The following is a 14,416-nucleotide window of genomic DNA, read 5'->3' as shown; positions in this document are numbered from 1 at the left end:
GAACAACCTGTGTTTCGGGCAATGATTTTCTGCTTTAGTCCAAGGAGACATGACAATTAGCATCAGTCTGTAGAGATGATAAATACTGACACTTCGATAGTGACAGGGTTAAATATTGACACGTCATGACAGTGTTAGAAATGTAGAAAACGCAGTACCCTCTTGTTTTGCGAAAACATCCATTACCCCTGGTTTGCGTTCCTACACGTTATGAGTGGGAATCCTGGACTCCTTTTACAACTCGTTGATTTTCACGACACTGTTGGATGCTGGAGTCTCAGAGAAAACCATACCCTTATAATGGTTGCAAGAGAAATCTTGGGCAAATGCTCCAAGTTAATGTTTGGTGGTTCCGTTTTTCACTCCATGTCCAACTGTGAGAGGGGGGTGGAAGATATCATCCTACTGGCATGTAGTCGCACACTGCAAATCCCAGAGTCCCCAGTAGGACACAACCTCAAGTCCACCTGACATTGCAAGCATGATACCAGCCAGACTTTAGCTACATATCATGTGCTGAGACAAGGATGTTCGACAAGGGTGACAATGCTTAAGGAGAGAAGGGCCTCCAAAGTTCTTATCTACACCGCTTAATGAAATGGGACTGCATATAAAAAAAACAGCTGAAACTAATGCACACATCCGTGGTGCATAGAATAATGGCACAACAATGAAGTGGCTCATGATTTCTGCAACTATTGTGAGACCAGTATTAATTGCAGAGGTAACATAATAAGAGAATCAAAAATGCTTATCCGCTAAGGCGAAGGAGCACCGCCCCATTTCTCTTTTGAGCTGTGCAAAAAATAAAATAAAATTATATTAACTCAATGTTATTATCATTTTATTTTTCTTTACTACGGCAGTTTTACAAAGTGGGACGGGGTTGGGCTGTCGTCACAGCCACCAAGGGAAGGAGTGGAGGGCACTTAGGTGTGCATGAGGATTTGACCGGCCAAACAGTCATGCGCACTTAGAATGTTCGCCTCCACGCTGTAATGCACAGCCTGGGTGGAGAACATGCACAGGCTCCCAGTCCCCATCTGAGAGCCGAACCAGGGTGCTCAGACCAATCACCACACGGCTGTCATGCTGATGACAGCAGCATCGTGATTGGCTGGAGAAGTCTGAGAGACTAGGGAGAACGGAGGAGAGGCAGCAACCGGCAGGTAAGTCTTCTTTTCTTTTTTGTTTTTCTAACACCCCTCCCCCACCACTGTTCCCTAGCAGACTCCATTGCTTATAGGCTAACAGACACATTTGATAAGAAGATAGTGAGGATTTTAATTATAAAATATATATATAATAAACAGAGTAATCATAATACAAATAATATTTGGGTGAAAAAGATGATGAAAATGTCAATAAAAATATATTTTACAGACTTTAAACACAGTAATTGACTCTTGATTTTAACACAATTGCACCGCATGCTGAATAGAAAATATTGACAGTAAGAAATAATACTGATTTATATTCCATCAAAGGCAGACCCATCGCCAATGGAGAGATTCAACAAACAAAACAAGTTTTGTGAAAAAAGCAGTAACATACCTGTGTGTGAACAGAGGAAGCTGCAACAACCTCTACACTGAAAACTCCTTTATGATTGTCCACCCATTTCATTCCAGGAAGAGGTACCTGCAAGTGAATATCCAAAATATGTTATATGGGAAACAGAGCAGCCGGACCACTGACAAAATGGTTTAGGAAAAGCAACCTAGATTTTTGCTGTGTTTACAAGAATTACTCTGTAGCATTCCAAGCAAAGCCATGCCACTTGTATTCCTTTATGAAATAGGCAATTTGTTGGTTGAAGGTCAGATTCTATTACATATTTTTATACAAATTCATTTTGATATATAACTTGGTATCAGTGGTTTAAATTTTTAACATGGACTCGAACCAGGTTTTTGAATTTACATTTAGATGGGCGTTATATGAAATTAAGCTGTTGACCGTGGCGCGAATTCCGCCATGGTGCAGGTGATTTAATGAGTGGGCGTGTTTTGGATGTCCTCCGCACACGCCCACTGTGACATCGGACGCCCCCCGAACAGGTTAATGAACAAATATTTATTATCATGGAACTGAAAAAATGAAGTAGCTAATACTTGAAATAGTGAATTGAAATCGGAACACATGACAAATAGAGACCTGCTTGGGCTAGTGGGCACCAGTCGCCTCATTTTCCTGCCAAGTGACACTAGTCTATCTTTGGCACTCAAAGCCTGTATAAGCACATGGCAGAGTCCAGTAACGTTCCTTTACACTTCCATTCCTGAAACTAAAAGAGGGACTTGTGTGAACAAAGACGGGGTGTAGCTATGAACAGTGGCACCGGGCCCCAATGGATCAGAAGGGCCCCAAGACCCTACTTAGTGGCATCAGTTTTGCTACCACACCAGAGAATGAAGCCCACATTCCTTGCTTTCACTGGGGCCAATGGCGCCTTCACTATGCCACTGAACACAGGTCAGTTCCATATGTGGATAAGGCTGTTCTGACTTCAGCTGCCAACCAAGAAGAGGAGAAGCTGGACAGCTTCTCATCTCATCCCCAATTCAATAAAAAAACATAACATGATTCTATGTCAAGTCCCGAGGCGAGGATTATGCTCTTCTTTCTCCACTGCTACCCTGAGCGAAACACTGAATACCAGCAGGATACCACAAAGGGACAAGGGGGGAAACATGAGATTCACAGGGATGAGAAGAAACAGTGTTTCATTCAAGACGGGCAAATAAAAATAAAAATGCATACGGCACACTGTGAAAAATGTAGAGGATGAAAAACATTGTGAGGTGCCACAGAGGAACAGTATAAAAAGGTCAAGTAAAAACAGAGAAAATCAGAATTTATTTTTTTACTGATGAACAAGAAACAACCCTAGTTTCCTGCGAAATACATCTGTTGTTTCCAATAACCTCAAAATATTCTCATTTCATAGGGTTTGAAAGTTATCATAAGGATGCTGCAGTAATTGGAAGAAAGTTGATATCCAGGAGTAACAGTAACTGGAAAATATGGAGATAGGGATGCATAATGCACTGGGGGAATCCCTTTGGGGAGTCTCATCAAGGTTCCTCTGGTATTATCACAATACATTACTATCAGGTAAACACGTTGCTGGCCTAATGACCTCTTCGCAAAAGACAAAGGTGTAGAGTGGAGAGTTTGCAAGTGTTTAAGCCACAATTACTCGGGCCACATTCCAGTCCATTGTTTTTGCCCTCTGTGCACATTAGACAGAGACCAGCCGTTTTCAAATCGGCCTTGTCCTGCTGCATTAAGATCAGTCCAGTCTGAACTGCCAGGACAGGTTTTCTCTGAGCAGGAACACAAGCTACCCCAGACAGGTATGTGCCCAATGATGCTGTATCAATGCGCTAAGGATTGAGTCTTGCTGTAAAACAAACAAAGGTCTAAGCCACTGACAGTCACTCAGAGCCATGTTCCAGCCCATTAGTTTTGTGTACTGTGTCACTTCAGACAGAGACCAGCTCTATGCAAATCAGCCTTGCCTGCCAGTTTATCCTAGTACATGTTCTTTGACTGAACATCTCTCTGACCGAGTTGAAGTAAAACATTCTTGTGGAGTGAGGAGTTTGACCCTGTCTTGTTAGAGGTTTAAAAAAAAAACGTTATTCCTTGCAAACAGTGTTCTACTGCAGAAATTAATCCAATTTTAGAAAAGCTAACGTCAGAGTAGGTTAAGTCAACCAAGTCAGATGTTCTACAAATGAGGACAAGTATTCTATTTCTTTTAAACTTTGGAGTTTATTCGCCTCTTGCTTTACATCAGTATATGACATATGAGGCTAGAATAAGGTGCATGCAGCCCTATGTTCAAAAGAGGACAGTGATGCAGAAGAGACCGTCCTTTTATAGGGTGTTGCTCCGTACCACTAGGTTACTAGGTCACTTATGTATGGCAGTTTGGGAGTGGATACCCCAATTTCATTGGGCTGTACCATCTGTAACTCCCAATCCTTTTTATAAATAGACCATGGGAAGAGTTTAAAGACCTGGTAAGTCCTAGTTCTACCGTATACCACAGGGGCAAAAACTAAGGCTGGCTGTAAGGCTGTGGCAGCTGTGGTGTCCTGATCACCTGGCAGGGTGAGGCTCTTTCTGGGTGGTGTTGAAGTGCATTAATGAGGCTGCCGTACCGGCCTGTCTCCCATTTTGGCATATGTAACTAATGATTAATACTGACGAAGTAGTGTAAGGGCTAGGTACGCTAGCAGCAGCCCACAAGTTTAGCTATTGGTGGGAAGCCTTATTTTAGTATCATGTCATCCTGCGATGACGTTGTTATACTGTTCCAGCACCATTGTGCCACTGAGTTTAATGCTGTGCTTAGAGAATGACAAATTTAAATAAATTCATCAATCATAGATCAATGAGACCTAAACAGCTGAAGAGAAGGGAGTTGGTCGAAGGGCTAAATCAAACCCACATTGCAGAACATTACACACTGTACCAGGCCAGAGATATGGAGAGCCATCTGAACAGCAGTCGCTTAACAGTGACCAACAAAAGGTAACAGGAAATGAGTCATCAGTCAGTAGGTACAGTACTTGAGGTCAGGTCGAGAACTACATCTTCCACAACTCATTCATAAGAGAATAATCTTCCTGCCCCATGTGCAATGCATATATGCCACTCACAGATTATTCAGAGGAGCAGATTTCTAAGTCTGCTTTCTTCATTTGGACACATTTTAGTGCCTTCTCCATGTCTATTTTTTTTTTTTACAAATGTGACTAGTTCTTTCATCTTTTTCACATACTGATTTTAGAACTCGAGTTTTGTGTCCACAAAGTAAATTTTTCATTAGAGTGATACCAGAGTCTCAAGATCCAGAAGAATGCTCTGATGTACTGCAAAATGTTTAAAAACGCCGAATGTTCTAGCACTTATTTTGGGCTTTCTTCCTTGCTGTATACCCACTGTGAAGATTAGCGATCCATGTAATTTATAGTCAGGTGTTTTTCCAGGAACAACCTGTGAGTGGTATGTATAATACACTGATAATCTAATGTTGCATTTGAAGAGGTGCCAAGTCAAGAGCTATTACCACAATGTTTCATTATTTGAAACTCACTGAAAAAAGGTTGCCAAACCACTATAAAATAGAATTGATTTTGAATTTGAAGTGGCGAAGAAAGTGAGGATTGCTGCAATTATTCCAGAACCTCGACAAGCCAGATTTCAGCTAAAAACATTCATACGTCAAAATAAAAAATTTGATGGAACAAAGAATTAAAATTGTTCTTTTCCTTGCTTTCCTGTAATAGTAATTTTATTCCCATAGTAGTAAGTATTAGTATGTGCACGGTGTCTATGAAAGTAGTGCAAACTCCTGGTGGCTTCTGCAGGAATTCTGCAACAAATCCACTCTACGGTGAGCTGTTGATACAAATTGATGGTTAGTGATCAAGGTAGACAACAAAAGTACTCTCAGTCTGTTCTCACATTGGCATTGTCTTCTCAATGATATGATGCGAAAAGTTAATAGCTGCAGCACGAAGGAAGAGGAAGCATTGGGATTGAGTAGTGTTGGAATTGTAACGTGTTAGGATTGCAAAGTGTTGGGATTGTGTAGGGACTGCAAAGTGTAAAGATTGTAAATTGTTGGGATTGTAAATGTTTATCGATTTGAGACACAGAACGCACACGTGGTCCAGAAATTTGTGCTCGAGCATGTTCTGGGCCATGATGATTCTAGAATGCCAAAACTAGAATGTACAAGGTATTTAAATATTTAGTTTTCATGTTAGTAGTGGAATGGCATAAATATTCCAATATTTAGTTTTTCTAATGAATTTATGGATTTATCACTTGCTTAGTAAACAGAATACAACTCACCTCAGGAGAAAGTACAGAGTAGGCCTGCGGTGGTTTTTCCAAAGAAACAGGTAGGCAAAATGGACCAGTTTTCAAACGTCCATTTTGTAGCATCGGTATCCACTATTGAGAGTAAATTAAACAACAGTCAGAAAATAATGTATCCGTTTACGTTTATCATCCAATAATGATATTATTATTTTATTTACATAGTGATCGCCACACTTTTATGGTTTCATAACCTCGTAAATAATCGATATTACCAATAGCAGATTCACTTGTAATAATTTGTAATTCAATGATTATTTAGTGAACTGTTTCTAAAGGTTCAACCTAGAAACAGTAGCAATAATGGATGGTACACATGAATACAAATGTACACAGCAATGCTAAGGCAGAATTCACCTCACATAAAAAACAAAAATCATAAAAGCACAAAATGCAGAGCAATCAATTTTAAATATCAGGTGACAGTCAAGTACGACAATAAACATGTGTCTTGCAAGAACCATCAATAGGTTTGCACTTTTTTAGAAACGAATACCAGACACTGGACCAGCTGAAGCATTAATGGTAAAATGATAGAGTCTGAAGGCGTTTGAAAAGATTGTATACATTTTTTTGCTATATGGAATATGAACCTTGGCACAGGCTTTCTCTGGGTGGTAGACTGGCGAGAGGCAATAGATTCTTAACACTGGGGCACTGCTTTCCAATGCCCAGTGTGGGTGTTACCCCTGAAACAGGTAGACATTGGCTAAACCCTGACTGCTGTATATAACACTCCTAAAAGGCGATAATTTACTGAGTAATAAACTGCACCCATGATATGAAAAGTTAAATGTCGCCTGTGGACTGCAGCACTTACTGTGTAATCCACTCGTGTGATATGAAAAAAATATCTTAAGGCCTAATATTGTAGCCTGACTGCTGCAGTTTAAACCTGCAGTGCAACCTGTTAAAATAACCCTTTTTGACAAGAAAAAAAACCTTGTTTAAATATTAGTAAGTCACCCCTATGTGGGCCTTATAGCTCACAAGGTATTTGCATGGTATTTAAACGTACGATATGTAAAAAACTTAATGTTAACATGCCCCTAAACTGACAAGGCCCCAAAAGATTTTTTTACAGTGGCAGGCCTAGCTGTACTTTGTAGAAAACAAGCGTGCAAACTAAAATACTAAAACTGACAACTTGGAATATGGACCAGCTAGAAAAATAAATAATCTGTTTTTAATCATTATTAAAATCCAATTAAATGGTGAAGTTGATTTTGTAATAAACATTAGGAAAACGTAACTTTTAGTAAGTCACCCCTCTGTGGGCCTTTTAGCTTGGTATTTAAAAATGGGACATGTAAAAAATGAATGTTAACATGTCCCTAAACTGACTAGGCCCCAAAAGCTTTTTCATGGTGGCAGGCTGAACTTTCAGGGGGGTAATTTGCATTAGCTCTTAAGCTGTTCAGCTATTCCCAGCCAGTCCTCAGCTTGAATGAGGCGTGAAATTCCTCCCAGATGCACACAATAGGATCACCTTTCTAGACAGAGATGACTCCTCTGCGCTCCAACGAATATGCAGGGTGGGGCCTGTGGCCCTCCTCTTGCCACCCCAATGTCAAATTAGGCATGGCAGGTCTGTCTGAAGCACAAGTACATATTTTGCACCCTTCAAAAAGAGCAAACATGCTGCTACAACAATTCTTCTGTTATCACTTGTCTGGTTGCTGAGGGACCCAGCTAATGTCCTACCAGACGTATTCTGTTTCTGCATTTATTGTGGGTACAGATCCTGCTTCAAACTGGATTTTAGTGTCAGTAGTGGGAGGGCACTAGGATTCCCATGGAACACTTCCCACACACACCCCAAGAGCTTTGACCCCAAGTTTAGTGTGGTCAAAGACTTTGGGCATATTGAAAATGCCCTTACACATGACATTTTTGGCTCCAATGTAGTACAGCAAACAGGAAAGACTGCAAATGTGGATAGGTCAAGGGCTGGGAACCTTTACTCCATTTATCCAAGAGGAACTAGGAGTGTCTTTGGGTGGCTCACACACACACAGACAAGGTGAGGCCTACTGATCTGGACACTCGCCTCACTCAGAACACTGCTGGACAGGCAAAAGGATGCCAGAGATTGTGAAAGAATGCCAGGTGGACTGAACCTGCTGCAATTGGAATCTGTGACCTATGCAAAGAACATGAGGAGGCTGGACCCTCCTCCCACTTGAAATCCAAGCACAAAAAGAACTCCAAGAATCATAAGGCTGATCCTCTGGATTGCTCCATGAACATAAACAAGCTGAAGAGGACATACTTTGTAGAATTTCAACAGCAATTGGACCGGCACTGAACTATGCTGAAGCACTCTGCCTCACACCCTGAGAGTCTCTAAGAATTTCCTTTGATGTCCTGGACTCCTTGGAAAAGTAGCCCTGTAGTTATTTGGGCACCAAAAAAAGGTTGGAAACTTTTTCAAAACGTTGGCTCCGGAGCTTCAAGGCGAACAAATGCAAAAATTATCTAGTTAGCAGTTCCTCAACGTCATATTGAATTTCAGGTTTGTCCTGCTTAGAGAAGAATTTTACTCAGAAAAACAACTTCCCCTTTCAGGTTGGAACTTAGAAACTTTTTCAAACTTCCCTACTTCCTGGCCCAAGTAGGGCCAATCCACTTGCTATAAGCAACCCATGCTCCATAGCAGCCAGCCTCAAATCACACATAGGTCCCAGTATTTTTATAAATTGGAGTGGGATAATTATTGTGTTTTGGTACTTCTAAATGTTATAGACATGTGCCATTACTATAAAAGGTAGAGCTCAGCTTTAAAGTACTACAACCTTTGACTGGACCTAACAAAATAGTGCCTTTATACCTTTTGGTGGACACCAATCCTCCCCAACTAACAAATAACTTTCTCAAACCAGGCAATCTACTTTATCTCATCACTCAGCTTTGATGGAGTTCATAGAAGGCTGTCTGGCAGCAAGGGTAACTTCCACCAGCTTAGTGAGCAAATCAAACACATTTAACTGCCACCATCCAGTCCCCACGGATAGAGGTGTAGGTTAAGATTAGGGTGCAAGACCTTGTCCTATTGCTGAGAGTGGCGGTTCTTCCAAAGTGCTAACTGTTATCATAGGAAAACTGCTCGAGCTTAAGCAGCTCTAGGTACCACACTCTTCTAGACACCTCTGGGGAAAGAAAGATCACCTGGCCTCAGTCCTTCCCGATCCTCTTCAGTTCCAAAGGAAAATAGGCAGTGGTGGCAATGCAGCAATGTGAGGACGTTCCTGCAATGGCCTTATATTTTAATTTGTACAATTACATCTATACATTTTCTATTTGGGTGATAAATACAAACAACATACTAAATAGGTTCAAAACATTACAAAGTTTATTTTTTAAGTTTTTCAGTTCATTTAAATACTAATTTTCATCACAAAAATCACAAAGGAAAAAATTACAATTCATATCAAAACCCTGACAAAAAACAGAGGAATCATAAATATATACAACACAATTAATATATAAAAATTATAACCCCTTGGTAACAAACATATCTCTCAACATCCTCACATGCTAACACTCATACCACACTCAACCTCATACTCAAATGGAGAAGGAACTGAATAGACAGTAAGCAGAATAACAATGCTAAAATATTGGCCCCCAGATGTACTATTAGGCCATCGCAGCAGGTCTACGCGCGTTTCGGCAGCACTCGGCCGCCTTCATCAGGACCTTTTCCTCGTGATACAATAAATACCAAGGGATCTGAAAAATATATATACAACAAATCACCATTTTGTTACCACCCAAGAAAATAGGATCTTCTTACAGTACTAATTAATTCACTGTGTTACATGAACCAGAAGCTCATCAACTAGACCACAAACCAAGACACCATATAATAAAACATATAGTGCATATGATCAATAAGAGAGGACAAATTTAATCTAAGTTATCTAAGCAAGGGGCTACACGGGTGCATAAGTCAGACTTACATAATCATGTGGCAGTAAAACATGTTCCCACTGATTACGAGTTAAGTTAGGGCCATACCCGGGTAATCCCGTTTTTCAGATACATATGTCAGTGAGCTTACCAATTGGCACCAACAGCAGTAGAGTCAGGGAGGACCGGCTCTCACAATTATCATAGGGCGGGATATCCTGTTTGTCCTTGAAGTGGCTATAAGCAAAGAATTACATATTTTAGCCAGACAGACCTCTTAGTGTGCAGCTAATTCGAGAGAAGACCAAGAGAGAGGCCCGTATTTGTTGGACATCTATTACGTCCTTAAAGGAGTATACCTTTAATGGTAGTTGGAGACCCGGTGTGGCAGTCGGTTCCTAGATTTTCGAATTCATGGAGTGGTTTAAGACAAGGACGGTCAGCGGGATGTCAGTTAAAATTCCTACCATAATCTATAATGAAAAAAAGGATAAAGAATCCGATTAGGTTAGCGAGCACGTGCTACTAGGGTGTGCGTTTGAAGAGGGGCTGCCGGGTGAGTTCTTACTTCAATTTATTATAAAGGACACATTTGGTAGAAAGGCACATTCGTGAGTGTGCTCGCCGTGATCTGTGATGATAGAAGAATAGAAAAACCGAATGAATGAACATCCACATGTTGCTAAGGTCAGTGTTTGAAGCAAGGCATGCACAATAAGTCCTTACTTCAGTTTGATTAGAGAAACTCATTCATGAAGACAGCACCCTCGTGGGTAAGGTTGCTCCGTAGTCTGCGTCCCTAGAGTGTGGGGTAGGAATATGGTATATTATATGCAGGTGGCTAGCATAAAGCAACTCATAATCCACTCAACATGCCAAGATCATTTAGTAATGCTCCCGAATTTAATGCGGTCGAGAAACCCCCCAAAGAAGAAAGGGGGTGCTTTGAAATGGATAATTCTCAAACCTTGCGTTCTTTTAATAAAAAAAGAGAAAAGGCGACAGGGTTCATTAACACGCTATCGTGCACAAGGTGTCTATATTCTCTTCCGAGTAAGGTTAATGGCAAGTGTGGAAACCAACCGCAAACAAATAATTCGGTGCATTGCAGGGTCGGCACTCGGTATTAACGAGCTCGCACTGCTCTAGTACGCTTACCTTGCAACCATACTTATAGCATCGTGTCTCCGCACCGTCTGTCTCAACTGCCAACAAACGACTAAACTGGGAAGTCTTCCCTGTTTTAAAAGCGGTCGGCGAAACCCAGTGTCACGTGGGGAGTCGCTTTCAGATAATGTCAGACCGGCGTCCTGCATCATAAGCATAGAAAGTGGACTGCGCTTCCAGACGCCATCATGCTGTAAGGCGCAAACATCCCCACGCTTGGACATCAATAAGGGACTAAACTCCGTTTGTAAACACAAACAAGGGACTATGACATACCTCCGTCTGCCAATGCTCGTGCCAGATATAATCTCTAATAAGCCTAAACTTGGTGATGATAAAAACGGGCATTATGAGATTGCCGCGTCTAACAAGAAATAAGTATCTGAAAATTATTATCTAAACAAAGAATGTTAACTAACCGGGAGGTCAAAACTTTTTTTTATGAAGTATTTTTTATTATCAACCAAATGCACAATAAAAGTTGAAAACGCCCATATTATTTGAGCAAACATCTTTCAGATGTCAGATACACCTAAAGGAACAGTATTGGTAGCGGGAAGGCATCAGAGACAAGCCACCTGATGTGAATTCAGAGACAAATATTATCTGATGGATAATATGTCACAAGTGGGGTACGTTTTAGAATTCTGTTCACTTGGTTACGTACCAAGATAACTCTTCATTCAGACCACGTTTCACGGTGTCCAGATGGAAAATCCAGAAGGTCTCTCGTTTCTTCCGTGTAATCTCATTTACTTGGCCCGGTTTAGGTGTCACTTTTTCCAAAATGCACCATTTGATCTCATTTTCTTTGTGAGATTTCTCCAAACAATGCTGAACCAGTGGGGCTGTCAGCTTTTTAGTCCTGATGGCAGACTTGTGTTCACTGAAGCGGACACGAAACTCCCGGCCTGTCTCACCAACATAAGCCAATCCACAGTCACAGAACATGATATACACAATATTACTACTGCGACAGTTAGTCAGAAATCGCAGTTTGATATGTCTTTCATTATAAGTGATTGTATCAGAAGTAATGGCTGAGTCACAGGCGTGGCAGGAACCACACCTGTGATTGCCTGTCACTGCTGGGAGGCCTGTAATGGAAGGCTGATTGGAAAACGGGCTCTTTGCCGGTGATCTCGAGTGGACTAGCATGTCTCGTAAATTCTTGTTCCTCCTGTATGCGAGCATAGGTAGTGGGAGCGCAGGAACATTGTCATCTATGTTAAGAATTCTCCAATTTTTATTGATGATGTTCCGGATCTTAAAATTCAGAGTTGAATGATCGATCACACATGTGATCCGCTCTTGTTTGACCCGTTTGTTACCCTGAAGGAGTGCCGACCTATCGTAATATTTGGCTCGTTTGTAAGCATGTCGCACAAGGCGACGTGGATAGCCTCTCTTGAGAAGTCTTTCCCTGAGTGCGTCTCCATGTACATGAAAGGAAGAAATATCTGTACAATTTCTGCGAATTCGTAAGAATTCCCCGAAAGGTACAGAGTCCTTCTGACAGTTCGGGTGGTAGCTGTTATATTCTAGGATAGTATTTTTAGCTGTACTTTTCCTGTATAGACTTACTGTCAGGCATCCATTGGTCCCTTCAATGCTAATGTCAAGGAAGTCTACTTTACTTGTGCTAAAGTTCATGGTAAACTTCAGGTTGGTATCACTTGCATTGAGCCAAAGAAAAAATGTTTGCAAAAGTTCTTCTGGTCCACTCCAAATAAAAAAAATGTCATCAATAAAACGCTTCCAAACAAAGATATTTTCAAAAAACGGGGCCAGTTCGTTGTGAATGTTCCTAAGCTCCCACTCTCCCATAAATGCATTGGCCACAGATGGAGCACAGGAAGCCCCCATTGATGTACCCTTAATTTGTTTGAAGAGTTTACCGTTGTATTCAAAGAAATTATTCATCAGTACAATCTCCAGACATTGAAGAATGAAGACATCAGGGCGATCCGATGGGTATCTCTTGAGGAGATCGGACACCGATTGTAACGCCCGACATTGAGGGATATTGGTGTACAATGCCTCAATGTCGAGCGTCACAAGAATGTCCGTCTCTGGGTTGAAGGGGAGGCCCTCTATTTTGTTAATAATGTCCCCTGTGTCACGAATGTAGGATTTGTACTTTTGGATTAAGGGGCTCAAGAACTTATCTACATACTTCGACAACGGCTCTGTATTAGAGCCAATGGTTGAAATGATAGGACGCATAGGAGGATCACTTTCCGATTTATGTGTCTTCGGAAGACCATATAGCACAGAGGTGACAGGGGCTGTTTTGTTGAGGAAATCGTATTCATCCTCACAAATGAAACCCTCTGTGAATGCCCCCTGAGTCAATTCCTGGATGTGTCTATTCAATCTTTCGAGTTCCCTACGTTGTGCTGGTCTGTAATGTTCAGTCACAGCCAGCATCTCCAACATTTTGGCGTCATAGCTCCCTTTGTCAAAGACAGCAATACCCCCACCCTTATCGCAGGGTTTAATGACAATTGATGAATTAGTTTTTAATTCATTCAAGGAGGTAGTTTCTATGACAGAGAGATTAGTTGTTGGTTTGTAGGGATTTCTTATAACTCGTGCGATGTCTTGGAGGACATTCTTTTCAAAAATCCCAACTTCAGTTCCCACCATGTCTAGTGTGGGTGTGAAGGTCGATGGAGGTTTGCATCCTGACAGGTTGTTATCATCCTCTATCCGGGGACGGTCAGTGAAGAATTTATTAAGTCTAATTTTGCGAAAAAAGGCAAAGAGGTCCTGGTGTAATTTAAATTTATTCAGGTGGATACTCGGCACAAATGAAAGTCCCCTACTTAATACTTTCACATCCTCCGGTTTGAGATCCACACTGGACAAATTATAAATAGGTAAGTCATGGGTCAGTCTGGGGTTACACTCTCCCGGTACCTCTACCACCAATACTGTTGATTGCGAGTTCGCATGTATTGCTGTGGAGGTTGAGGGTTCATCTGGGCATGGGTTGCCTGATCTTGCCACCGAACATTCCTCCCCCTGAATTGGCCCCGGGGTAAAAAACCCCTTCCATGAAATGGGCGTTGGTTGGATCTGCCTCTAAATGGGCCAGGGTTTGGGTGACTGTAATTGGTGTCCTGATAGTTTTCCCCTTCCGAGCCGGAGGACCCCGAGTCGGAGAAGTTGGTATATCTTCTTCCCGAGTACCCATTAGAATTGGTGTTAGGGTTACTTTGTGGTGTCTCCTGGTAGTAATTAGACGTTAAGTAGGGGTAAACTTTCTCTTTCGTGAACCATCTAATATCCTTCTTTAACTTCTCCATCTTTTTGTTGGTAAGGTAGGTTTCAAAGTCTTTCATTTCAGTTTTTATTTTTTCAAGACAGTCTTTGCCTTCCTCCACCGCCGTTGATGCACTAAGTTTTGCCTCAAGATCATTGATCTCCTGTA

At 41.4% G+C, this 14,416-nt stretch overlaps 1 protein-coding gene across 14 annotated transcripts in view; it reads right to left on the bottom strand.

Moving 5' to 3' along the window:
• Nucleotides 1–14,416, bottom strand: part of DOCK7 (dedicator of cytokinesis 7) — an 870,736-nt gene that overhangs the window by 376,747 nt on the left and 479,573 nt on the right. For all 14 annotated transcript variants that reach the window (XR_013603568.1, XR_013603571.1, XM_078669468.1 and 11 more), the window contains 2 exons: nt 5,875–5,976; nt 1,555–1,641 (listed from right to left, as the gene is read on the bottom strand). Coding sequence is in view for 12 of the 14 variants with exons in the window: in XM_078669468.1 (XP_078525594.1) it covers nt 1,555–1,641; nt 5,875–5,976 (189 nt within the window). In the remaining 2 variants the exon portion in view is untranslated. The remainder of the gene's footprint in view (nt 1–1,554; nt 1,642–5,874; nt 5,977–14,416) is intronic.

The sequence above is a fragment of the Lissotriton helveticus genome, chromosome 1_2, assembly GCF_964261635.1.
Source record: "Lissotriton helveticus chromosome 1_2, aLisHel1.1, whole genome shotgun sequence".
Classification (NCBI taxonomy): domain Eukaryota; kingdom Metazoa; phylum Chordata; class Amphibia; order Caudata; family Salamandridae; genus Lissotriton; species Lissotriton helveticus.
This window is presented reverse-complemented; position numbering and strand designations above follow the sequence as displayed.